The sequence below is a fragment of the Hipposideros armiger genome, unplaced genomic scaffold (genome assembly GCF_001890085.2).
Source record: "Hipposideros armiger isolate ML-2016 unplaced genomic scaffold, ASM189008v1 scaffold_378, whole genome shotgun sequence".
In the NCBI taxonomy this organism is placed as follows: Eukaryota; Metazoa; Chordata; class Mammalia; order Chiroptera; family Hipposideridae; genus Hipposideros; species Hipposideros armiger.
In genome coordinates, this window is record NW_017731728.1 from 701053 (window position 1) to 728554 (window position 27502).

General features: G+C 38.9%; 1 protein-coding gene across 2 annotated transcripts in view; it reads right to left on the reverse strand.

Annotated features, from left to right (window-relative positions):
- Positions 1-27502, reverse strand: part of ASH1L (ASH1 like histone lysine methyltransferase) — a 139017-nt gene that overhangs the window by 35275 nt on the left and 76240 nt on the right. The window contains exons 5-7 of one of the 2 annotated variants that reach the window (XM_019662506.1): positions 24572-25316; positions 16331-16510; positions 4280-4374 (exon numbers count right to left, since the gene is read on the reverse strand). In XM_019662506.1, the coding sequence (XP_019518051.1) occupies positions 4280-4374; positions 16331-16510; positions 24572-25316 (1020 nt within the window). The remainder of the gene's footprint in view (positions 1-4279; positions 4375-16330; positions 16511-24571; positions 25317-27502) is intronic. The other variant, XM_019662507.1, reaches the window with a different exon arrangement.

Consider the following 27502-nt stretch of genomic DNA (forward strand, 5'->3'; position numbering starts at 1 on the left):
AATGTAACAGAATACAAAAAGTTCATTGATTTCAAACTCCGCATTGCAACTCACCTTTAAGGAAATATTACATTTATATTTTTGCTATCAAAGAATATCAACAATTATCTAAAATTATTAAAATATTCTTCTCTTTTACAACTTTTTACCTGTGTGAGGTCAGATTTTTTCATGTACTTAAACCAAAATAACATGCCAACAGATCGAATGCAAAAACAGATTAGAAAATCCAGTGTCTTATATTAAGACAGGCATTAAAGACATTTGTAAAAATGTAAAATAAACTCACTTTTCTCATTAAAAAATTTTTGGGAAAGTTATTTTTCATAAAAATATGCTATTTAGTTATTTTTCATAAAAATACGCTATTTTAACATGTACTGTGTCATGAGTTTATTTATTGACAAATCTGATGACACAGCAGCATGGATTACAGGTATATGTAGGAAGGAACAACCATGGAGGTAAGGCAATACACCAAGATTCTGGGGTTACATCTGGTAGAAGTCTAGAGTCCACTTGTTGATAGGGAACCAAAGCTGAATGTGTAACTACAAGACCTGCAATGAAAAACTGGAAACAACTTAAGGGTTTACCAATGGGGAAGTAAGCTTTAGTACATTTAAATAAAGAGATGTGCAGCTGTTAAAGTGAAATGAGGTATGTATTTACTCACATGAAACATATTCTCCAAGTTGTACAACAGAACAATATTATAACATAGACTCATTTTTTTAAAACTTCAAAAAAAAGCTCAATAGCTAGATATGGTAGGAACTGACTGGGAAAGGGCATGAGGGAACTTTCTGGGGGTGATAACGGCCTTAGGAAGGTTTGGGTTGCACAGGTGCATGGAAAATTTAAAAACCTCAGCAAATGTACATTTAAGATTTGTGCGTTTTATTGATGGTGAATTCACCTCTACAGAAAAATGTATAAACAAATACTGAGATCTCGGCCCTATGTGTATGCCGAAATATTTTGGAGGAAGGATACCAATGCCTGCAGTTTGCTGTGGAGTGCATTAAAAAATGAGAGGGATTAACAGATGGATAAATATATGATAAAGTAAATAAAGTCCAATGTTAATGACAAAATTTAGGTGAAGGGATATTGTGTTCACTAAAAATTTTCAACTTTTTTTGTGTTGTAAAGTTCATAATAAAGTGTTGGAAAAAAACAACTATACAGGAAAGGTTTGAGAGTATACGCTAGAAACCATTATATCTCTAGGAAGGGGGACTTTATCTTTTAACTCACACCCTTCTATATTAAAACTTTTCTTATCAATATATACTGTTTCTTAAAAATATAAAAATAATTTTTTAAAAAGTCAAAATTGGTCGTAAGATAGGACTGTTAAAAAAGAGACAACGGGCCTGAAATGGAGTCACCTGTGCTAAGCCCATGTCACCAAACTTAAGACTTAATTATAGTTTCAACCTTCCCTAGGAATGTAATTTCCTGGTCAGCAATAGTGGGGTAATCTGCCTGATAGATCCACCCCCACACCCCGCCCCAAGAAAGAAAGGAGACTCTGCTTGAAATAATCCTTTCTTCTGTGTAGGACGACTTCCTTGTCTCACCCCATTCTACCTTTAAAGGCCTTCCATTTTTGTACAGCTCCCTGGAACTCTGTTCTACCAGCTAGACGGGACGCTGCCCGATTCATGAACTGCTGAATAAAGCCAATTAGATATTCAAATTTACTCAGTTGAATTTTTTAAAAGGAAAAACCCCTTAAAAAGTTAACTCTTTTCCTTACCAGTAATATCTTACATGTTTACTGTAGAGAAGAGAATGTATAAGAATGAAGGAGCAGACTGTTAAGTTTTGCATTTTTTAGAAGAATACTTTTTCTTTCTAGGAAAGAAATTTCTATATCTATTTCCACTAATCCCAAAGAACAATTTTCTCCCACAGCCCAACATCTCGATTGTTCCTAGCAACGAGTCTCCATAGTTATTAATGATGCTTTTCCTGGTATTATTTGTATTCCTCCTCTCCAATCCATATATTGAGAATTGGGAACTAAAACCGATGGGTCAGTCTTTCCTTTCCCGTAGTGTTTCTGAAACCAGAGCCGGCCAATGTATGGCGAAGCGAGATCTACCTAGAGGTTTTCTTGCTTAAATCCTGCTGGAGCTGATACTTTGGGGGAACCTAGGCAGGAGCTCCTTATTTAGAAAAACAATGATTCTCTCAGTAATCCTCAAAAATGGGAAAAAATCATTTAAATCCCATCTGAAAATTAGATGTAATCTTATTTTTTGGTGAATTTTTCTTCCCATGTGCTCGAGTCTTGAAATTGCAAGTCTTGTCACCCAATACTATGGAAGGAGCAAAAAAAGCCTTTACTTTTCTCTCTGAAAGAAGGTCATGTTTTCCTTTAAATGGAACTTATAAATTACTTATTTTCAAAGCCTATTTATCATTAGTAGGTTCTAGGAAATAGGTAAATTTGTTGAGAATCTGTTTCCACTGCTATGACCTCACCAGTAAAAACAAAAGGCTTTTTCAAAAGAACTTTGGCATTGAGCCCAGAGAAAATGGAACTTAATTCTTACCTTCATTAAACACGCACTAGCTTAGTTATCTAGCTGAGGCTTAAGCCTTGTAACTCTGTGTTATAGTTAAACCATTCTCCAGCTACCCAGTACAGAATAATTACAGCAAATGGGTCTTCAGCGCAGAACCTGTCCAAGCCTGCTGCTCTACATACCCCCGGTGCAGGGCCCCCTGGGGAGAAGCCGGGGAATGGATAATGGGGACACCGAGATGAGCCCCACAGTGAGGATGGACAGGAGGGGCACAGCTGAAGAGAACACTCTGCACGTGGGGCCCACATCTACTCCACAGGAAATCTACTCCACAGGAAAGCTGCTCCTGAGGAAATACTGTCACCTACACTCAGCAACTTAGCCTCATTTCTCCTTTTTTTTCATTTATACCACAAATAACTGTTAAAGTTCTATTCTGTACCAGACACTAGGAAATCAAAGGAGAATAAGACAAGTGGTCTTGTACTCCTGGAGCTTGTAATATAATGGGGGAGACAGATAACACTGAGTAAACACATAGTCATTACAGATTCTAGAAAGAAAAACAGGGTCCTTGATACAGAATAAAGAAGGGACCCTCTTTGGTGGGACAACCAGGAAAACAATTTTAAAGCAAATGATATTTAGTTGATAATGACATTAGGCTCATCCTTAAAGGATGAGAAGGAGCCAATCATGGGAAGAGTCTGAAGAGCTTTTTGGGCAATGGGAATAATAAGCGTAATGATCCTCTGGTGGGAAAGAGCTGGTCTGCTCTAGGATTTGAAAGACCAACATGACCTAACCCAGTAAATGAGGACAAGACAGGAATGGAGGTATGGGGGCTGCTGGGCAGTCAGGGGTCAGGTCATTCTTAAGTCAGGCTACGGAGTGGGTAGTTTACGCTAATGGTGAGCCACTGGAAGGTTTGAAGTATCATCTATTTGAAGTTATAAAATCATTCCTCTTTTCACTGTGTGGAGAGTGAATTGGAGGGGGGCAAGCATGGAAGTGGACAGATCTGTTGAAAGGCTACTGCAGTAGCTGGAGCAAAGATAAGAGTGGCACAGACCTGGGCGGTGGCCATGGAATTTGGAGAGTAGAAGATAGTTCAAGGGTGGAAATAACAGAACTTGGAGATGGACTGGATAAGGCGCTGAAAGAGTGGGAGGAATCTAGGATGACCTCCAGGTATCTTTCACTTGTCTGACACGCTTCATAGCAGGATCCTAGAAGGTACTGTTACACAAATGCTAAACAAAGCCTTGACATTTTCTCCAAAAATAAACAGGAAGATAAATCTTGTTCAATTTTCAAGCAGCTAAATTATCTTGGATTATTACATACCCATAGTCATCTCACTCCTTTTGAACACGGAAAACATTTGAAACCGAACTGCCAAATATTGGATTGTCGGAAAAGTCATGACATATTTTTCTGGTTTTCGTTGCAAAAGTGCGTCATGACTTTTCTGACAACCCAATAGTTGGGTTTTCCTAAATGATGTGCTTAGGGAACCAAATGCTACAATGTATGTTATTTACTGAAACTCCAGGGAGGAAGGTTATGTCATTTTGACTCCTAGACAACAAAGAGTTTGTGGAATTCTTTAGAGTGAGTATACAAATTAGATGGTAAAGAAAGAGCTCTATCCCACTGGAGATACAGAAGACACTTCACACAAACTCGAGAAACAACATTTCTTCTCAGCAGTATGCTCAGTGTATACAGATACTCACCAACATGAATGGGGGCTGGGAATAACCCATATTCATGCTCTCCTGGGGAGTACTCCAGCTTCTCTTTCTTTAATTGGATCAATCGGCTCTTTGGGCTATGATCAGAAAAGAATGAAAAAACAGTCAGAGGCAATGAAATTTCCTATTGTGGTCAAATATAGAAAACAGATCACTCTATCAAGAGTATTTAACAGAGGCTTCAGTCTTAAATGCATATTTTTGGGGGGACAGGTGTCAAGTCCTTTCATATACTTTTAAAACCTCCATTTCTGGAACAGCCTTTCAGGAATTATACATCCAGCTAAAACAGGAATGGAAATAAAACTGACATTTACCCTGTTGCCATTAGGGTATAAGCAAGCATATAACAGACAGTAGTCAGGGAAGAAAACATCTGGCAGTCGGAAGTGAGCAAACATACAAAACCACAAGAAATTCCAGGGTCACCTGCATAGCTCTAGTCCCCAAAATAAATAAGCCCTGAGTACATCCCATTAATTACTGACCGGCTCCCTAACAAACATGATTCTATCCTTGAGTTTGCAATGCTGAGGTCTACGGTACATGATGCCATTACGGATTGCTGATCATGTGAGAAGGTGTCTCCCTCGTTCTTGGTCAAGTCTAACTGTGGTGCTGAGTTAGACATGGCTGCTTACTTCCCTGTTGCTGATAACAACATGGGACTCTCTCATTCGTTTAATACTCTGCACCATGTGAGCGCTGCAGGCTGGCAGATTAAGAGAGAGAATATGGCTGTCTTTGTCAGTTTGTCTTGGAGACTGAACACTGCCAGCATTCTCTGTGGTACTCATTTGACTGTGTGCCACTGTTAGTCTACATCACTCAGGAGGAAGACCTCTCTGCCTGGAGGACTGAAGAGCGGCCACTGCAGACACAGGACTGCCCCAACCGACAGGAAGCTGGATGCACGGTTTGTGACAGGTGTTCACTTCTGGCCTCTGGCTGCAGGTGCAGAAACAAGACTGCTCGATCTATGTATATGTGTAAATAAAAAACCCTGTTGCTTTTCTGATCAAAAGAAGGTAACGTGCCTTTCATAACGTTCTATTTATAAAGGTAACCCATTCAGTATTTGTGGCCAGCTTTCTTGCTCCATGGCAGATTAGCAGGTTTATTAATTTATCATTTGGATGCCATACAGGGATATCTAATTCAGATGGGCAAATCCACCACCAAACTGGAGAAAGATTATACAAGTACTTAAGAAAAAAATATAAAAAGCTAGGATTCCTAACAATCATTGTTGTTTTGTTTTTTAAAAAAAGATTTTATTGGGGAACTGGGAGAGGGGAACAGACAAGTTGCTGTTCTTTGGTTCTTCAGTCTAGTTGTGAAGGATGTCGCTTCACTGGCCCATGTTGGTATTATCATTGCGCTCGTCCCGGGTGAGGCAGATCGGTCGCTGGCCTCTGGACAGCCGCTCACAGCGGCTCTTGGCAGCTCACATCAGCTGCTGGCCACTCACGCTGGCTGCTGGCCGCTCACGGTAGCTTATGGCAACCCACTGCAGCAGGGGCTGCAGACTACACCATTGCTGGCGACTCACGGCATCCCAGCTCCAGGTTGAGCTGTTGTTCACCATCTTAGCTGTAGAGGGCAGTGTCACTGTCCCACATGTGGGATCCGAACTGGGGCCCTGCTGCACAGAGCTGGTGTCCCAGGCCAGCTCTTAACCAACGCACTACTCGGCTGGCCCCCTGACAATCATTGTTAATAGCTATTGAGTATATCTTAAATATTTCTTGGCTTTAAGCATTCATCACCTTATTTTCACATCTTGTCATCTTTAATCTAGGCCCCAAATTCAAAATAGTAAAATTATTAAGATGTCTCCTATTCTGGGCCAGCCGAGTGGCACGTTGGTTAAGAGTTGGCTTGGGACGCCAGCTCTGAGCAGCAGGGCCCCAGTTCGGATCCCCATGTGGGACAGTGACACTGCGCCCTTTACAGCTGAGATGGTGGATGGTGGCTTGACCTGGAGCTGGGTTGCCATGAGTGGCCGGCGACAGCGTAGGCTGCAGTGGGCTCCTGTAAGCTACCGTGAGTGGCTGGCAGCCGGCGTGAGCTGCCAAGAGCCGCTGTGAGCAACCGTCCAGTGACCCGCGACTGATCTGCCTCACCTGGAAAGAGCACAATGATAATACCAACATGGGCCAGTGAAGTGACGTCCTCCACAACTAGACTGAAGAACAAAAGGACAGCAACATGTCTGTTTCCCTTCCCCAATTCCCCAATAAAATCTTTAAAAACGAAAAATATGTCTCCTATCCTTAAACTATCTTTGACATTGCCCAGACAGCTGCTGAGTGAGTCACACCAAGGGCCTGTCCTTGACCTTATACCACAGGTGATGAGGGAGTCCAGGTTTTAATACACACATCACTATCCCAAGAGCTGTCCTGTCCGGCAAATCAAAAAGAAGTCTAAGTTCCCTAGGGTAATTATGTAAAGTCATATTTTATTAATGTATATATGTTTTAACTATTGCATACTTTGACGGTTGAACAAAAGCATACTAACGTTCCTATACTAGACAAGAACAGTAACTGTCAAAACTTTATCCTCTTTATAAAGAACACTTGTTTTTCTAGGTTTGATTACCTTGCCAGTTGGTGACAATCATAACATACATTTTACTGGATGTATCAGAAGATTCTGGAGAACTGTCAGTGCCTTTACTTTCTATAATATGGTTTCATCCTCTAAGTTTTTGTTAAATCGTTATGAATGATTTATAAAGGACTTCACTTCCATTCATTATGATATTATTAGTAATTATAATAGGTTAATCAAAGCCATTGCTGTTGTCATCTAAAGGTGGTTTCTGATTTTTTTTCATACAATTGCCTAAAAGCCATAGCTACAAGCAAAAACTGATACTGCCGGAAGAAACATCAAAATGGCCTCAGGAAATGACTGTATCAGTTATTCCTGACTAATGATACTACTGGGAATAGATTTACGGGGACAGATTTCCCTATATTAGCTGACAGCATTATCTCAAACAGGCACCTGTGAGATTGTAAAAGGGGACAGTTACAATTTCCAAAACGTATTAAGCCAGGAAACAAATGACTTTGTGAAAGTAAGATTACTTTAACTCAAGACCAGCTAAGTAAGAATTAACTATCTAGTACTGAACAAACTGCTTTAATAGTGGTAAAGATTCTATTTTTAATGAGTGCATGACAAAGACCATTTCTTTCTCCTCACTCTTTCTATAATCCTCAAGTTAATAGGCTATACTTATATAAATTGGAATGAAATACTCTTTAACTGGTATATTGTTCCAAATGCCTTAAATTTAGAAAAATTATCCTGTGAAAGTTCTTAATATAGATTAAAAGCCTACCCGAAAACTTAATAAAATTTCTGTAAAAAAGAAAGATAAACTTGAAAGACATGGTCAGTAGAGCAGTCACGAAAAGGAGACAGAAGCACACGTGTGGAATGTCCCTCAATGGCCTGCCTAAAAGATGATTAGGAATACAGCATCTGTGTCATGTAAAGTACTTTTCATGCTCCCATCCAGAAAATCCACCAGCTCTTCCCTGCCTGTGTAGGGACACCCCAATGCTCCCCGCTGTGGGTTTCTTTCCTGTGTGACTCCTTTACTTTTACATATAGCACTTTACTGCTGATACTTCTAGTCACCAAATGTGGGGGGCTCCCCACCCGAAGTCCTTCTGTGACACCAGCTGGGTGTCAATCCTGACACTGTACACTGGAGAGAGAGCATCAGACCCCACAGGTTAAGGGCCCAGGGCCACAGACTGCCCCCTCTCCCTGAGATGTGGTCACAAGTCCAGACTGTCAGCTGTGCTTCTGACCAATCGGCTGTACACTGAAGGTTCCCACGACCCCATCCTGGGGTCTGATTAATTTGCTGCAGCAGCTCACAGAATTCAAGGTAACAAGTTTACTTCCTGTTTCCCAGCTTATTACAGGATGTGATAAAGGACCCAGGTGAACATCCAGATGCAGAGATGCAGAGGGCCAGGCCTGAGGGAAAGGGGTGGAGCACTTGCGCCCTCTCTGGGCCCACTCTCCACGCACTACACCTCCACGTGTGCCCCAACCCGGAAGTGCCCTGAACCCTCCACTATCAGGACTTTACGGAGCTTCCTCACACAGGCATGGCCAATGAGTGACTCCAATTTCCAGGCCCTCTCCCCTGTGGAGGACAGGCTATGGGGCTGAAAATTCCAAGCTTCTCCTGATGGCTTGGTCTTTCTGGTGACAGCCCCACCCAGGAGCCCACCCAGAGTCCCCTCATTAGGATCAAGATGCTCCCTAAACTCTAATCACTTAGAAATTTCCAAAGGTTTTAGGAGCCCTGTGTCAGGGACGGGGTCAAAGACAAACATTAGAACAAGGATACTCCTTGTGTCACTTAGAAAACGGCAAGGGTTTTAGGAACTTGGTGCCAGGAGCCAGGGCGGAGACCAATATAGGTGTTTTCTGACAGCTCACAGTTCCTATGTGTTTCATGACCACGTAGTTATTATATAGGATCAATAAGATGTATAATTGGATAAACCAAATTGGTAACCACGAAGAATCTCAAAGTGGTATATTTCATAAGCATAAATGATACCTATAAAATCCTCAGGAAATTGGACTGTTATCTGCTCCATGGCTAAGAAAATCCCATAATTTAAAGGGAATAAGTAATGGCACTTCTTGCAGGTCAGGAACACTGACAAATTTGGGGAGTTTAAGAGAAAGAGGATACCGGTACAGTCTGAGGTCCTCCATGTGAAATGATAGAGGTAAGCGGGAAGGCTTCTGGTTCCTGATCTTTGTAGATGGGTTGATAAGTGGGCTGATAAAAGTAAGCTAAAATTTTATAAATGTTTCCAAGCAAAAGCTGACTCTGAAGCCTTAGAAGCATGCTGCTCTCGTAGTAGGAAGCAAACCACAAGATCTTTGTGTCTTAATCAATATTGTATATTATATATGTACATAAAACTGGTCAAATAAACATCCACTTAATGATTCTGAATCAGAAAATCACTGAACAGATTTATAAAGTCTCCACCTTAGAGGCAGAGACTTCACTACAAAGAGCAACTATGAAAGTGAAACTGACACCTGGAACCACAGTCATTTTGGGTAAGTTACTGACTCCCTAACAATTTTGCCCCTCATTTTTGCAATGCTGATGTTTAAAGAGATGGGATGTCATGATCTTTGTGAATATAATAATCATGTGAGAAAACTGCTGTTTTTTCCTCCACCAAGAACAAACAAATGTAATCTCGGTGTTCTTGGGTGTGTATTTCACTGAAATTCACCTATTATATTTTTTTATGAAGAATAGTTCTTTTAAAGCCTGGATTTGCTTGCAAATTTTTTTCTGGAATTTTATGTATTTTTCATTTTCTTTGTTTCTGGTCTTTTTCTTTTCTTTTTAAAAACAAAGATAAGCTTCGTTAAGCTTATTTTCTTTTTTATTGTTGATTGATTACAGAAATGACTCAGGATAAGTTCTAAATACTAACGGATTGGCTAGACATTGTTCATAGTAAAATGGTTAAGAAACAAAACTTGAGAACAAACCCACAGATTAGAACATGTACTTAAAATTTTAAGTCACTGTGGTCACAAAAGCAGTTTACCCAAGTGTAGCTGGAATACAAAAAGCAAATGAAAGCCCCTTCTTAGCAACATGTACTATATTTTCAGTTACTATACAGCCACCAAAATCCTGACAATTTTACAATCTTAGATAGCTAAAGGCAAAACTACTAAAACATTACAACACAAAACAAAGTCAACCCGAGAAGACTGCATCAAAGACAAAATTGACAAGGATTAAACTTGGGAAATCAATTGCAAATTCCTAAATATAAACATTACAGACCTAAGAGATCAAAAAGGATACCTGTCATACCATTCACACAAAATTTGTTACCCACGTTAACAGTCATTCAGATATGAAAACTATAAACTAATTACTAGATATGAAAACTATTAAATAAGAGACAACGAATGATATTCTGTAGGAGTTGTTTGTAAGAACAAAATTAGTTGGATTTACAGTTATCTTTAAGAAATAAAATATTGTTCTCATAATTATTTTCACCTGAATTTAGGAGGAAAAGACACGCATAGATGACTATCTTCCAGCATACACAAAAATCAACTAGAAATGGATTAAAGGCTTGGAAATAAGACCTGAAACCATAAAACTCCTAGAAGAACACATAGAGGGTAATATGCTCTTTGACATCCATCTTGGTGATTGAGTTTTTGGGGTTTGACAGCACAAGCAAAGGCAACAAAAGCAAAAATAAATAAAAGGGACCACATCAAACTAAAAAGCTACGAAGCAAAGGAAACCAATAAGAAAATGTAAAGGTAACCTTACTGATATTTACAAATCATATCTGATAAAGGGCTAATAACCAAAATAGATAAAGAACTCATACAACTCAATAGGAAAAAGACCATTTGATTACAAAATGGGCAGAGGATAGGAGTAGACATTTGTCCAAAGGGAACATACAGAATGCCAACAGGCACATGAAAAGGTGCTCAGCATCACTAGTCATCAGGGAAATGCGAATTAAAACCACAATGAGAAACCACCTCACAAATGTCAGAATGGCTGTCATCAAAAAGACAAGAAATAACAAGGGCTGGTGAGAATGTAGAAAGGGGGACCCTTGGGCACTGTTGGTGGGAATGTAAATTGGTGCAGCCACTATGGAAAACAGTATGGGGTTTCCTCAAAAAATTAAAAATAAAACTATCAGATGATGAAGTAATTCCACTTCTGGGTATTTATGTATCCAAAGGAAACAAAAACACTAACTCGAAAAGACATATGCACCCCCATGTTCATGCAGCATTTTTACAATATAATAAATGTAGTGTTATATTATTCAGCCATTAAAAAAAGGAAATCTTGCCATCTGTGACAACATGGATGGACTCAGAGGGTATTATGCTCAGGGAAATAAGTCAGACAGAAAAAGACAAAGACCATATGATCTCACTTTTATGCGGAATCTAAAACCAACAAAAACAAAACATCAAACTCATAGATACAGAGCACAGATTGGTAGGGGGTGGGAGGTGGGAAAACGGGTGAAGGGAGTCAAAGGAGACAAACATGCAGGAATAAAACAAGTGAGTCATGGGATGTAATGTGATGTAGGACATGGTGACTACAGTTAATAGTACTGGATTGTGTATCTGAAAGTTGCTAAGAGTAGACCTTAAAAGTTCTCCCAAGAAAAATTTGTCACTATGTATGGTAACAGATGTTAACCACACTTATTGCAGTGATCACTGATCACTTTGCAATATATGCAAATACTGAAACACATTGCACACCTGGAACTAATATAATGTATGTCAACTATACCTAAAAAAAAACAACAACAAAAAACCAACTAAATAAAATTTTAAATAAGATTCAAAAAACACTTTACTTGGCTTATGTTTTCTTTTTTTTTTTTTAATTGGGGAATGGGGGAAGGGGAACAGACAAGTTGCTGTCCTTCTGTTCTTCAGTCTAGTTGTGGAGGACGTCGCTTCACTGGCCCATGTGGGTATTATCACTGCGCTCTTCCCGGGTGAGGCAGATTGGTAGCTGGCCTCTGGACGGCCGCTCACAGCGGCTCTTGGCAGTGCATACCAGCTGCCGGCCACTCACGCTGGCTGCTAGCCGCTCATGGTAGCTTATGGCAGCCCACTGCAGCAGGGGCTGCAGCCTACGCCATCGCTGGCGACTCAGGGCAGCCCAGCTCCAGGTCGAGCTGTTGTTCACCATCTTAGCTGTGGAGGGCAGTGTCACTGGCCCTCATGTGTGATCCAAACTGGCGGCCCTGCTGCACAGAGCTGGCGTCCCAAGCCAGCTCTTAACCAATGCGCCACTCGGCCGGTCATATTTTTGTTTTCTTAATGATTGAAAAAATCAGATAAACTGAAATTTTAATCTGGTTTAGCTAATAATCTGTGTGACTCGAGCAAGTTATTTAACCTTTCATTAGCTTCAGTGTTCCCACCTGTCAAATGAAGGGCTAAGTCTAGCCCAGGGGTCGGCAAACTGCGGCTCGCAAGCCACACACGCGGTTCTTTGAGTCTGAAGTCAAATTGAAAATGAAACTAAAACTATCATAGTGTCATTTATAAAAATTTTAAAGGATATTATTCACATAATGGTGATTTCATTTGTTTTATGGCTCTCGAATAATTTTTAAATTGTTCTGAGGGACAGGATTGGCTCTTCCGTCTCAAAAGTTTGCTGTCCCCTAGTCTAGTCGAAATGAGGGAAGTTGTGCGGGATTAGGGACGAGGGTTAGCTCTGTACTTTCTGCTCCATTTTGCTGTGAATGTAAAACTGCCCTAAAAATAGTTTATTGATTAAAACAAATAGAAGCCTCAATATGCTTCATACAGGGAATGGTGTGATGTTCTCAGCATTCATTCTCTCCACACTCCTGCATTCAAATTAGATTTAGAGCCTAGACTATTCCTCAAACAATTCAGGGGAAAATGAACCATGTTCTGGTATTTAATCCTACGTTAAATTAACCATCAGATTGTCTGTATGAAAGACAGAAATTTTCATCCTCTACCTTTAAACCTCAGTCTCTGAAAAGCAGCATGATTCAATGGTAAAATAAGTGGTGGGACCTCCACCAAGTGCTCAAGACTCCAGAATTGATTTTAAAGGCAAACTCTGTTAAATTTAGTTAAGTTCCTTAACTTTTCTGTGTCAGTTTCTTAAGAAGTAGATAGTAACTACCAGCTTTACCATTTCCCACAGATTTAATATGAAAGTATTCTGAAAATTTAAATGACATATCAAATGTAGGATGGTATCATTGATTTGATTTCCAATGATCCGTACTATTTTGAGGAAATGACAGCTAAGTGAAAACATTATGTATGATATATAATATAATAAATATTATAAAGTCCATTTATATTTTATATGACTCCCATGAAAAATAAGTCTGTAGGCTATAAAATTTAGTTATCCCATTTTCTATAATAGATTTAGTACTCAAAATCCAGCCTATAAATCAAAGTAAGTGTATGAGAGTTTCTTATTTTGTAAAACTTAAAAGTCAGTATTTGACAGCTAGGATAATCTTAAGATACGAAATCTATAGTTCAAGAGCTTCATTTTATTCCTTAAGCTTTCTTTTTATGATTCCCAGAGAAAGTAATTTGCCCCAAATGTTACAACAGTGGCGGGACTCCAAGCAGAGCCGACTGCTCGTCAAGAGTCGTGTTGGGCTGACCGAGTGGCGCGTTGGTTAAGAACTGGCTTGGGATGTCAGAGGTCCCTGGTTCGGATCCCACATATGAGGGCCAGTGACACTGCCCTCTACAGCTAAGATGCTGAACAACAGCTCAACCTGGAGCTGGGCTGCTGTTGAGTTGCAGGCGATGGCATAGGCTTCCATAAGCTACCATGTGTGGCCGGCAGCCAGTGTGAGCGGCCAGCAGCCGCCATGAGCGTCCATCCAGAAGCCAGCGACTGATCTTCCTCGCTCAGGAAGAGTGCAATGATGGTGCCAACTTGAGCCAGTGAAGCAACGTCCTCCACAACTAGACTGAAGAACAAAAGGACAGCAACTTGTCTGTTCCCCTTCCCCCAATTCCCCAGCACTGTTCCCATCCCCCAATTCCCCAATAAAAATTAAAAAAAAAACAAAAAAAAACCAGAGTCGTGCTAATTTCTGCACAGTGTGCTGTTTACCGTAACACACCCTAAGCCTGAAGGTCCTGCTCTAATTCCTCATATATCAGACAGTGATATATGTCTGATACTTAATATTCTCCTTTTAGAGAAAACAAAATTTAAATTCTAAAAGTAATGCAGCATTTTTATAACTTCAAGCAATAAAGACAAATAAAAAACCAGAAGTGAGAACCCCACTCCCCACCCCCACTCCTATAGCCCAGAGGGGTACAGCAGGCACATAGTACCCACCCCCTCCCATGTTCACATCGCAATCCCCAGGACCTGGGAACGTGCAGATGGAATTCAAGCTTCTCATCTGTTGATCTGAGATGGGGAGGTCATTCTGGATTATCTGGGGGGCCCGATGTAAATAACAAGGGTCCTTGTACGTGGAAGAGGGATGTGAGAGAGGCAGAGTCAGTGAAAAACAAAGTGAAAACAGAGCCAAGGTTGAAGTGACGCAATGTAAAGACTCAGCCTGTCACTGCTGGCTTGGAGGACAGAAGGGGCTCCACGCCAAGGGGTGTGGGTGGCTTCCTAGAGCTGGAAAGGCCAGTAAAAGGATTTCACCCCAGAGCGCCAGGAGGAATGCAGACTTGCCAGGACCTTGATTTTAGCCTGGAGAAACTCCTATCGGATTTCTGACCTCAGGAACCATAAGATAATAAATGCGTGTTGCTTTTAACAACGTCCTAAGTAATTTGTTACAGCAGGCACAGAAAACTAACACACAGCTTCACCTCTTTTAATAGTCTGATGACTAATATACTAGATTTTTTTGGTGCCTACAGAAGTGTACATTAATAAGAGAGGCTTTCTGAAATCACAGAGGACTGGCTGCATCGCTTGTATCTGTTATCTTAGCTAATGACGTCACCACACCCAGGATACAGAATTAAACCCTGGGATCGGCACTGACTCTAGCCCTGTCCAGTACTCCCCACCATCCAAGCAGGCTTTAATTCCTTTCAATGTTATTGTCAAAAAATTTCAAGACTCCACCCTTTCTAACATCCTGACACTACTATCTCCTTAGTTCAAGACAGTGCTTCCATCCTGGAAAGCCTCAAGGGTGTCCTGCTTCCTACCAGTTTCTAGTATTTCCTCATCTAATCCATCTTCCGTATGGATACTGCCGTTTTATCTCGATCCACTTTTGATACCATATTAACCTTGAACTGTGTATTTCACAGCTTCTTTTAAATTAGAGGAAACCAAATGTCTATCATTTTAGTCTTGGTTATTTGAGGGGATTTCCTATTATTGGCAGCTGAAACTAAGCTTAAGTAATAAAACATTTTTGTGATCAAGAAGTAGGAATACAGTACGGAGAGTTTATGTGATATCTAACTCAGTGGTGAATCAATGAAAAAAAATCTTTCAATGCAAAATAAAGTTCTATGATTTATACATGTTGACCACTTTAAGTACACCAAGTCAGATGTATCTCTAAAATTCAACCTTTCCTCTTCCAATTTCACTTTTTTTGCCTAAATTTAGACCCTCATGACCTTTAAATGGATAGTGCGAGTTTCTGCCATTAGTAACTCTCTCATTTGATTCATCGTCCACTCTGTTGCCAAACTTATCGTCTTAAAACACGAACTTGTACTTTTCAGTTCCTTTCCCAAAATACCGTTCTTAAGTTCCTGTAGCTTAATGGGATAAATATTTTAAGAGTCAATGAAGTCCATGGTTTTGGCTATCACACAACGTTTATTTCCTACGATAGCACTACATTTTAGAAACACTGAACTTTTGAGTTGTTCTTACATACCTTCTACTCTCTCTAAGTGGAATGCCCTTCTCCACCCTGCAAACTGTTACTGAACCTCCGAACCCAACCCAACTCGATTCTATGAACTACTTCTCATTCATGATACAGGTAGTGATAGCTCTTTGGGGCTTTAAAACTTCTCAATTAGAGTGCTTATCAAGCTATGCTTTCCCAAGGGCAAAGTGCCTGGAACACAGAAAGCATTCAATCAATGAGGAATGAGCTGCCGAAAATCATCAAGGCAGTTTTAGATACACACATAATGCCATTCTTCTTATTTTTAATTAACAAAAAAGCACCATTAGAATCCAAACTATAGAAATGTAATCTACAAAGAGAAGATAAAGATCAGGGAAGATCTATTAGCCCCAACAACACAGTGCAGTATCGTGACTACAGAGAACACAGAGGTGTTTGTGATGAGGTTCCTACTTATTTACATTATATTCGTGTTGTGTTTTCTGACTGTCAAAGCGTTTTCTCAAACATGGGACAGTAACAGGTCTTTAAAGGATGTTAGCTAACAGGTACTATTACTTACTCTGTAGTTTTGTAAACGTCAGAATACAGCCCTGCTTTCTGAAACTTCTTCTTTGGGGGGCGTGGGGCCTTCTTTTCTCTTGGGATGAGAGAAAGCACAGGCTGCAAGGTACTTTCAGGTTCGGGAGGTTTGGCGGGGGTTTCAGGAGGACTGGGAATCTCAACTGCTGCTTCAGTGAAGCTATAAAGAGAAGTTTAAAGATAGTTTTATGGTGAAAAAAATAATTTCCTACAAATGATTGTCTATTTAAAAAAACATAACAGCAATTCAAGAAAGAGATATGGAGGCTTCCTCATCTGGCCATGCTGGAGTAACAGCAGACTTGTCCGCCTGACAGAAACTAACAGAAAACTATTAGAAACTACTACAAAACTACAGGGAACCACTATAAACCTGGAGAAAGTTTGTGAAACAATGATCAGACATTGGTCAACAGTGCAGCACTGTGATCCCTGAGAAAACGGAAAGAAAAAAAGAGAGATGAGTCCTGCAACCATTTCCCTTTATGAGCAGGACTGTGGCAGCGGAGCAGAACAAAAGCAGAGAACGCCCAACTTGATGAGCTGAAAAGAGAGAGAGATCAGAGTGTGTACAGAGAGGCTGAGGCGGCCGGCCGGAGCTCGTGGGGTGGAGTACCAGGGTGCAGAAAGCTAGGGAGTAAAAAAGCTCTAGAAATCTGTGTATGAGTGTTCCTTAGGATACTGCGACATGCTAAGCTGTGCCTGTGCAGGGGGAAATTCCTAAGGCTGGACAAGGAATGAACAGAGCACTATAACCTGAACAATTCCCAGAGCTCAGATGTGATGGGCAGAGTGGACAGACACTGTCCCACATGGGGCAGGGTAATAGTATCCATTTTCAAAGGGCTCAACTACCCCTGGACTATTGGCCAGCTCTTATTAGCTGAAAAACAATCTTCAAAAGACTCCAAGCTGATCCACAAGTAACTTAACTGCCTACCAAAATAAACTGAACAGTGGGAAATGAACACCAGACACACAATAATGAGGCATTTGCAATGTAACAAAAATTCATAATGAAAAAAATAATTTAAAGAGTAATCGTCAAAAAATGTCCAAATTTGATAAAAGTATAAACTCAAAGTTCTAAGAAGCTAAGCAAGCCATAAATATAAACTCAAATAAAACAAGTAAGGTGTATCATAATAAACTTGCTGAAAACTATTATGATGAAGAAAATAAAGGGCCAGAGAAAAAAATACATAATCTATACAAGAGTACAAAAATGAGTATAGATTTCATGTCGGAAACAACACAAGCCAGAAGGCAATGAAATAAATCTGTAAGTGCTAAAAAGAAGAGGAAAAGGCCTGTCGAAATAAATTCTAAATGAATCAAAAACATCTTTAAAACTAAGGTGATTCCAGTTCTAGGAAAAAATTGAATAGACACGTCTACTTATCCTCCCACTAAGTACAACTAAAAACCCTGGAAATTATATATCAAATAAACATAAGCAGACAGATTGGCTGGGGACTGTGGGACCTGAGCAATGACACAGCAGGGGATTTCCTAGATTTTCTTTTTGCCTCACATGTAGTGGTGAGAGACAATACAATCTCCCTAATATCAAGGACAGAGCAAACGGCTGCTCTCATTTACTTATATCATAGTAAAGGTCCCTACCTGTGCAAAAACACGAGAAAAAGAAAAACACCTTGAAGTGTGAGTCCTCCAATTTTGTTCTTTTTCAAGATTGTTTTGGCTATTTGGGGTCCCTTGAAATTCCTTATGAATTTTAGGATGGATTTTTCTATTTCTGCAAAAACCGACACTGGGATTTTGGTCGGGATTACACTCATTCTGTAGATCACTTTGGGTAGTGCTGACATCTTAACCCATGACCACAGGCTTTTCCATTTATTTGTCTTTTAAAATCTTGTTCAATGTTTTGTAGTTTTCAATGTCTAAGTCTTTTGCCTTCCTAAGTTTATTCTTAAGTATTATATTCTTTTTTGCTGTTACTGTAAATGGAACTGTTTTCTTAATTTCCTTTTGGAAAGCTGTTAGTGTATAGAAATGCAACTGATTTTTGTATGGTGATTCTGTATTCTCAACTTTGCTAAATGCGTTTAGTAGCTTAAACATTTTTTTCTGTGGAATCTTTAGGGTTTACCAAAATATAAGATGTGGCATCTGGACACAGAGCTAATTTTACTTTTTCCTTTACAGTGTGGATGCCTTTTACTTCTTTTTCTTGCCTAATTGTTCTGGTTAGGCATTTCAATACTCTTGAACCGAAGTGGCAAAAGTAGGCATCTTTGCCTCGCTGGGGGAGCAGCTCTGTGTCACACCACAGAAGTTTGTTAGCTGTGGGTTTCACATGCGGCCTTTGTTATGTTGACATAGTTTCTATTTCCAGATTGCTGAGAGGTTTTATCATAATTCTGTCAAATTCATTTTCTGCATTTATTGATATGATCATGTGACTTTTCTTTAGCCTGTTGTGATGGATTACATTAACTGACTTTTACATATTGAACAAATCTTGCATACCTGGGCTAAATCTTACTTAAATCTTACTTAGTCATGGAATCTATTTATTACTTATTTACGCATTTATTATTTTTTTAATGTCCTCCGTACCAGCCAAATTCACTTCTACTTCATCTTATAATAAATGCTTTTTTCTCCTTCACTCACAAATGTTTGCTGTTTTCCTGCATATATATTCCCCCCCACCCCCAACCCACCAAGTGCCACGTTTTTCCAAGTGTTACCCATATAGATCAGAGTCACCCTGGGGGTGTATAAGAAATGCAAATGCCTACTCACAGAATTTTAAAACTTTCCATTGAGGTCTGGGATTGGCATCTACCTAACCTTGCTGGTCCCCGATAGCCCACAGTGGGAACTCTTCTAAGAGCATCCTTGTCATTCTGCCTGCGCTCTAACACCTCTGACGCCCTCTGACGCCCTCTGACGCCCTGGGCTAGGTTGATCCTCTCTCTGCTCACCCTACAGCCCATAAGGGCTCCAAAGCCCAGCTCGGGGTCACCACAGCTTCCATTCCGCATGAGGATATCTCACTAATGGCTTTGACTGAATTTTTCAGGAAAGAAGAGGTACAGCATTTTAAAATATGGTTTATGATATGTTCATCTACACCAATAGTTTGTTTAGTTTCTGTGTTTTTCTAAAAAAAAATAGTATCAGCTACTATATAATTTTTAGGGACTTATTTCTTTCATTTAGTATTATGTTTCTAAGATTCACCCATGATTATTACATGTCAGCTGTAATTCACTAATTTGTATTACCATTTTATATTCCATTGTGTGAAAAACTACAATATACTTATTTCTGTTAATCTGGGATATTATCAGTTGCTATGTATTATAATCGATCTTGCCAATAGTTTTCCAGAAAGTGTTTTCTGGTGCCCGCTGGCCAAGAGTTTTTCTAAGTTACCTGAAAGGGAAGTGCTAAATTATGCAGTGTTGATTTGAAATATTTTTGTTGTTTATATTCTGAATACCAAAAATGTATACACATTATATGTTGTAAACTTCCTGTATGTAGCAAGTCTTCGTGCTTGTCATGATGATATATGATGAACAGAAATTCTTAGTTTTAAAATAATCCAGTATATCAATCTTTACCTGTATGGTTATTGCTTTTGATACCTTGTTTATGAAATCCTTTCTGACAACAAGGTCAAGAAGCTTCTCTTCTTCCATATTAGCCTTTAAAAGTTTAAAGTTTTGCTTTTTTAGGTTTATGTATTTAATCAGTTGGGAATTAATTTTTGTGTATGGGTGGGGGGACAGAATCCAGTTTCATTCCCATTTTATTGGATATTGTTTTCTTTCCCTGTTGACATGCAGTGTCAGCTCTGTCATGTAACACGCTTGCATGCATGCAGGGGTCTCTTTCTCTTACCCACACACTTCCACACTAACTTAATAGACCATGGCTTGAAATTAAGTCTTGGGACAAATGCACTGCTTTATTCAGTAACTCCACTCCTAGGTATATCCCTTAGAGAAACGAGTGCCCATACCCACCAGTGGACATTAGAGGAATATAGAGAGGAGCAGTTTTGGATAATAGCCTCAAACTGGAAATAACCTAACAGTGAAATGGAAAAACTGTACTATATACAAACAACGGATTACTATACAGTAACAAAAAGGTTACTACAGCAACATGCAACAACAAAAAGTTTAACATGTACACTTTGATAAAAAACGATGAGACACAAAAGCTTTTGCCTTGTATAATTCTATTTCAATGAAGTCAGGAGCAATTTTCTTTCACTTCCCCCAAAGGTGGGTCATGACCCCGAATACCTGTTGCCCCCCACAAAGAGGGATGAGCCAGCTGAATGAATAGCCCAAACCAGTATCATCAGATTAACTTTAGCGTGCGTGTTTTATGGCTTCTAAGTAGGTCACTGTCATCTCCGGGCCACAAGGGTCATCCTCAGAGTCATGGAATAATATGAATATGAAGCAAGGGCCTTTCTAAAGTAGATTCAGTGTTTCGTTGTTTCAACGCATTTCTGTGTTAAATTAGTAAGTAATGTGAAGTACATCCAAATTGCCGAAATATGCAAGTCAGCCTCTAGTCTTAAGTCAACAACTTGAGCTTTTTATTGTTATAATTATTAAAGTCTACAGACATAAAAACATGAAGTTCAGGAAGGATAAACTAAACTCTGTCGTCTACAGTACATACTTAAATGGTACAAAAGAAGGTGAAGATGTGGTTACCTACAGAAAGGAGACCATGGCTGGTGGCAGGGAAGCGGTTTCCGACTGGGAAGGCTCACAGGATGCCCGCACTGTTCTATACAATCTCCTGTTTTTTATCTACATGGGTGCTAATGTTATAAAAATTCTAAACTGATTACTTCCATTTGTATTAGTTTCTGTATGTGTAGCCCACTCCCCTCATATTCTCTAAGTGTATTAATGAGCTTGCAGTGATTTTTATTCTTTAAAGTATGGTAAAACTCTCTTTTAAACTGTCTGGTCCTCATGCTTTCTATGTGGCAAGATTTGAAATTACAGATCAATTCACCTAAAAGGAACACTAAGGCCATGTCTTCCAGAGTAGGGTTTTTCCTAGAAATACACACATTTCAATTGAGTTTTCCACTTTGTTGAGCCTAAAGTTCTTACAGTAGTCACTTTATAACCTCTTGTATATCTCTCCTTTTTAATCCTAATTGCATTATTCCCTTTCTCTCTTTATTGATTAACCTTACCAGAGCTCTGTATATTTTATTAGTTTTCAAGGAACTAATTTTGGTCTTCAGTGCTTCTCTATTGTATGTTAGCTTTATTTTGTTAATTTAATGTATACGTTTTATATCTTTTCTTTACCATTTTGGGGTTTATTCTCTTGTTTTACTAATATCTTAATTGGACTCTTAGTTCATAAATTTTCAGCATTTTAGAAAATAATATAAGCATTAAAGCCTATGAATTTTGCTCCAGGTACCTCTTTAGATCCAATCAATGAGTTTTACTACATAATAGTATTCAGTTCTAATTATTAATATTTTTATTATGATTTTATTTTTCACACAAGTTTAAAAATTTATCTTTTTTTCCTTTTAGAACTAGAATTTGAGCCCAGGTTTTTCTGAGTCTAGAGGTCAGCTCCTCACCATCACACCCACACCTTCCCTCTGGATCAGCTGAGACCATACTACTCGAATTCACTGTGTTTTAGCCACAACAGCTTTACCTTTCCTCAACGTCCCATGCATTTTCACGCTTATCAGTTATAATGTTTGCTCTAGCCTTGTGCCTTCAAATAACAGATGACGTCTATCTTCAGACTTCAGCTTAATCATTATTCTACAAGGGAAAGAGGTCAATTACCTCGGTGGTACTCCCTCATAAGCATAAATAACTCTTCATCAAATTATAGCACTGAGACTGTGAGATCCATGACGATAGGGAATGTATCTGTACGTGCTCACATTTTATCTGTCCTCAGCACATGGACTAATTCTGCAATAAACACTTATTGAATGAATAAATGAACAAACTCCTTCTCTATAACAAGTGCTAGAGGAGGTTCCAGTTAGAGAAAGGTGCAACACTTGCTGTCTCTGGGAACTCACTGTGTCACACGTCCTTTCTGTACCATCTCTTAAGGGCAGAAACTGAAACATGATCTCTTCAAATTTCAGAATATGATTTTGTTGAAAATAAGTGTTTCATATCGCTGACTGGGTATGACACTAGAATTTACTGGAACAGAAAAGCTGATCTGAAATAAAGCCTTTTCTCTTTGAAGCACAATTTTAAGGTGACCTTTCCTGTAATGAATGATCAAGATGTCACAGGCTGTTACTTTCTTACTACAGTAAAGGCAGAAATCTTTCTCTTTGTAGGTATTTTAAAGCCTCAGTAACTAGGAATAACACCGATACCAAAGCAGACTGATGGGAAGAGAATCTAAGAATATAAAAGAAAGACCCTGAGATCCAGAGATGTGTAAGAACTTAGTATACAATCAAGGTATTATTTCAAATAAGGAGGGAAAAGATAAATGAATCAATAGTGGAAAGCCTCCATTTAAAAATTCAAAAATATTAACTCTTTTTAAATTAAATCTTTTTTTTTGGCTTTCCAAAAAACCAAACCAAACCAAACCAAATCAAAGAAGCCCTTTACTAAAATCCACTGGGAACAGAAACGTAACTACGAACGATCACGCTCACAAATCTACAACCTCGACCAATGACCAGCCATAAACATAGCACTAGCTCACACCTTATATAAAAGGAAATTTCAACTGATTTGAAGTCCTCCATGTAAAGAATATGTAATCCACTGAAGGAGAATCACTAAATAAATGATGATATATATTCTTAACATTGAATAAGATAATTCTGTACGTTCCAATGACAAGATCTTCAAGATACATAAAAACAAAGTTACAAAATTAAGTTTAGTATGTTACCAATTACATAAAACAACATATGCGTGGGTTAGTAAATGCGTAAGGTACGCATTTACTATACACAATATACTCTTTAACAGTTTTACTTGTAAGAAAAATAGGATTTGAGAGGAAATGAGGCCATGTGAAAAGAGACTTAACTTTTGAATCAGTCAAGTTCTAGTTTCACTGATTTATTTACAAGCATGTATTACTCATGAAAAAATTTAAATCCCATATATTAACTAGAAAAAAAGTATTTTTTATCGATTATGCATAGAGAGATATGAAAACCTCTCTATATAGGATTCATCTCGACAGATGATAGAGAAAAGGGCTGATAAACTGTTCTGTTGGTGCATGGCAAAAAATATAAACAAAATCAAATGTCAAACAATATTCTTACTGTATATAATGAGCATTTAAAAATATGTAAGATAAATACTAATCTCCTCCAATATGCAAGTAAGTGCAAACTGAAACAAATAGGAAGTAACATTTAGGAAGTACATTTCACCTTTGTCAGGTTGCTAAAGATTAGAAAAGATAGAATTTCCAGGGTAGATAAGGGTGGGTAAGTAGTACACAGCTATTGTAATGTTAGGAAAACTATCAGCAGGTGTGGCTACCGAGAGGGCAATCTGACAATCTACATCAATTTGACAACATATGTTAAAAGGCTAACAATGCGTCCAGCAGGTTTAATTTGTATTTTTCTAATTGTGAGCTTCGGGTGCAATGTGAGTGACACCAAGCATGCTGTATTTAGTGAAGCTAAAGCCATTTCAAATGGTGACTACTGTATTGATTCATTTAAAAATAGCAAATAAACTTTCAGGGAAAGAACCTTGTTGGCTACATAACAAAAGAATTAACTTATTTTTTTTCTGACTTACTGCTTCTTTTAGAAAAAAATTAAAAATATAAAAAGGACACTATGAAGAAAATAAATCTAACATGCAGGAAGACTTAAAAATGTATTTGATGACAGGATGAAAAGTTTAGAGCACTGTGAAGATAAGACAGATAGTGTGACAGTAAAAATAATTCCACCCACAATGCTATATATACTGGATAAAATACGTCATCTCTCTGGGACTGATCTCCTCCTCTGCAAAGTGAGGATTCTGAATTGGATTGTTACATCCCCTTTGCTTCTTAATTATTTATAATTAATGAATAAGAACACTTTTACATAGGACAGATCTTATATAAGGAAAGGTTTTAAGATTAAGTGAATTATTAGCTGCATAGATATGTTACATCTGTACAAAAGCTAGTTTCCCCTTCCCAGATAAAATGTTAAACAAGGAATTACCTCTTAGTATTCTCTTGTTCTTCTTGCTCGGGGAATGGCTTCTGCTTTTTCTTGGTCTGTTCTTCCAACAGCCAACTTTTCCTCTTCAGTCCCTTCTTATGTTCTGGATTCAGGTTTACACTCTGAACAACAGCTTCGATGGCGTCTGTGACTGTATCAGGGCCGAGGGGTAGTGCCACCCCCTCGTCACCCTCATTCAGTTCTGGGCTGACAAACTGGGCAGCCTGGAATGCTTGCATTGATACCACGGCCTGGAGGGGACATTTTCGAGGTCGACCCGGTCTGCGTTTCACAAAGTTATTTCCTGTCCTGGCCTGTCTTTGAAGTTTTTTGGCTTTTAAAATTTTATTGACATGGTCCAGGTTTTTCTTAGTGGCCAGGATTTTGTCATAATTGCACATTTTCCGAGCTTGGCGCTGCATGGCTTCCACTACACTTCTCTTGATATGATGGGGGGAACAGCTGCTTGGCAACTTCTCAGAAAGGAGTGAGATGCCATTACTGCAGGAGTCAGTGGGGACTGTGGGCACCAGGAGGCTGTCTGGTTTCCCCAGGGGCCGCTCCTTGCTGTGGCTGTGGCCTGGGCTAGAGGCAGACGGCACAGAGGCGGATGCCACCACAGCATCCATGTTTCTCTCCAGGGCCTCTTGGTCCTCCCGTTGTGCCACCCGCTGCAGCAGACTGTCCACAGCGTCGTCCCCAGACACAGCCAACCTTGGACTTCGAGAGGGAATGCCGCTGTTCACTAATAAGATGACAAATCACACAGAGATAAAAATTGAACAAAACTAGTTATTTAAATAACTTTTTACACAGGATAAAAGTCAAGGGATACTGCTCTATTTTTCACAGCAAGATTAAATATCATAAGACCATAGGCATTTGTCTTTCACAGGTAAGTTGGTAGTTTACTTTCCTGAATAAGGTACAGTACAGTGACCATAATAAATTCAAAATTGGCCCATATTTCCCCAATAATATGTGGATTAAAAAGTTAAGTCTTACTCTCTGAGATGAGGAGCAGAATGAAATAAGAGTTGACTTCTACAAAAATGAAGGTCCAGTTCAAGGACTTGACAGTTAAATCAATCTTGGATCTTGGATAGGATCTAAACTTTAAACATAGACGTTTTTCTAGTTCAGTGCTTTTGCTGACAATAAGTGCAGAGGAATACAAGTGAAATTTTCTTCTTGGGGAAAGCTTTAAAATTAGAATAGAAAACATCTGTATAAACTAGCTTGAAAGAATATATGTTTCCAGTAAAATTAGAAAATAAGCAATCTTAGATAAACTTTGTTATCTTAGTGGCCCAATGATTTGGTAATCTTTGTTTCTTCCGATACCACTCAGCAACTTTTCACAACTGTAATTAACATGGGAAATACTCAACTTCCTCTGGGCAAGCTATGTTAGTTTCACAATATTATAAATAGGCCAAATAGATCAAAATAGGCCACTTCTCGAGATGCCTAGTTTACTACAAACGATCATAGGTTATACTTTTCCATAGTTAGTGGATTTCTTATCTCTTATGACTAAAATGGGATACTATTATAGATACTCCTTTACAAGCATGCTGGATTCCAATCTCATCAGACTACACTGGAATTTTTTTTCAGAATACCAATAACTTCCTTCAAATCATATTCAATATGATTTGTTTAAATTTAGTTTAAATTTAGTTATTTTTTAAAATTTCAAACTCTCAGCTATGTTATATCACTACTCTTGAAAATCCTGCCTCCGTTGTTTCTATGATAATACACTTGATCTTCCATTTACTTGCAACTTCATTTAACTGTAGAAGTCCCCCATCTCTGCCTAACTTAACTTTTCTTCTTTCTTATTCCTTTTGGCTAGTTATCCACCTCCCACCTCTGGCATGAACCAGTTATAAGCTTTCGATGGTTTTGCTGTTTTCTGTTTATTTCTGCTCTTATATTTATCATTTTCTACCTTCTAATTTGGGTTTAGCTTGCGCTTCTTTTTTCTAGTTTCCTAAAGGTGAGAGCTTGGGCTACTGATTTAGACTTTTCTTGTTTAACAATGTAATTCTTTGAAGATAAAAATACAGCCCTAGCTATATCCCATAAATTTGTATACATTTTGTTATTCAATTTAAAGTATTTTCTAATTTTGTTTGTGAATTCCTCTTTGACGTATGGGCTTTTTAAAAGTGTGTTGTTAAATTTCCTAATACATATCTGGAGGATTTCAAGATATCCTGCGTTTCTGAATTCTAATTTAATTGCACTGTGTTCTTACAATATATTCTGTATGATTTCAATCTCTAAGTTTATTGAGATGTTTTATGGCCCAGAATGATGGTATCTTGGTATAATTCTATATGCACTTCAAAACAACATAAGAAAAAGGTGCTTTATATTTGTCTAGTTATTGAAAATTTCTGGACCTCATCGTTCCTTTGGTATATCTGTTTCCATCTAATATGACTTCCTTTCTGCTTGAAGAACTTTTCTGCTGCTGTAGGCCTGTGGGCAATAAATTCTTTAAACTTGTTTTTCTGATAATGTTTATTTTGCCTTTATTTATTTTGGATGAAAGATAATTTATTTTATTTATTTTTTCAGTTACAGTTGACAGTCAACTTTTTTTTTTTTTTAAAGATTTTTATTAGGGAGTTGGGAGATGGGAACAGAGTTGGAGAATTTAGGGAAGGGGAACAGACAAGTTGCTGTCCTTTTGTTCTACAATCTAGTTGTGCAGGATGTTGCTTCACTGGCCCAAGTTGGCACCATCATTGCGCTCTTCCCGGGCGAGGCAGATCAGTCGCCGGCTTCTGGACGGCCGCTCACTGCGGCTGCTGGCCGCTCACGCTGGCTGCTGGCCACATACGGTAGCCCATGGCAACCCACTGCAGCAGGGGCTGCAGCCTACGCCGTCGCCGGCGACTCACGGCAACCCAGCTC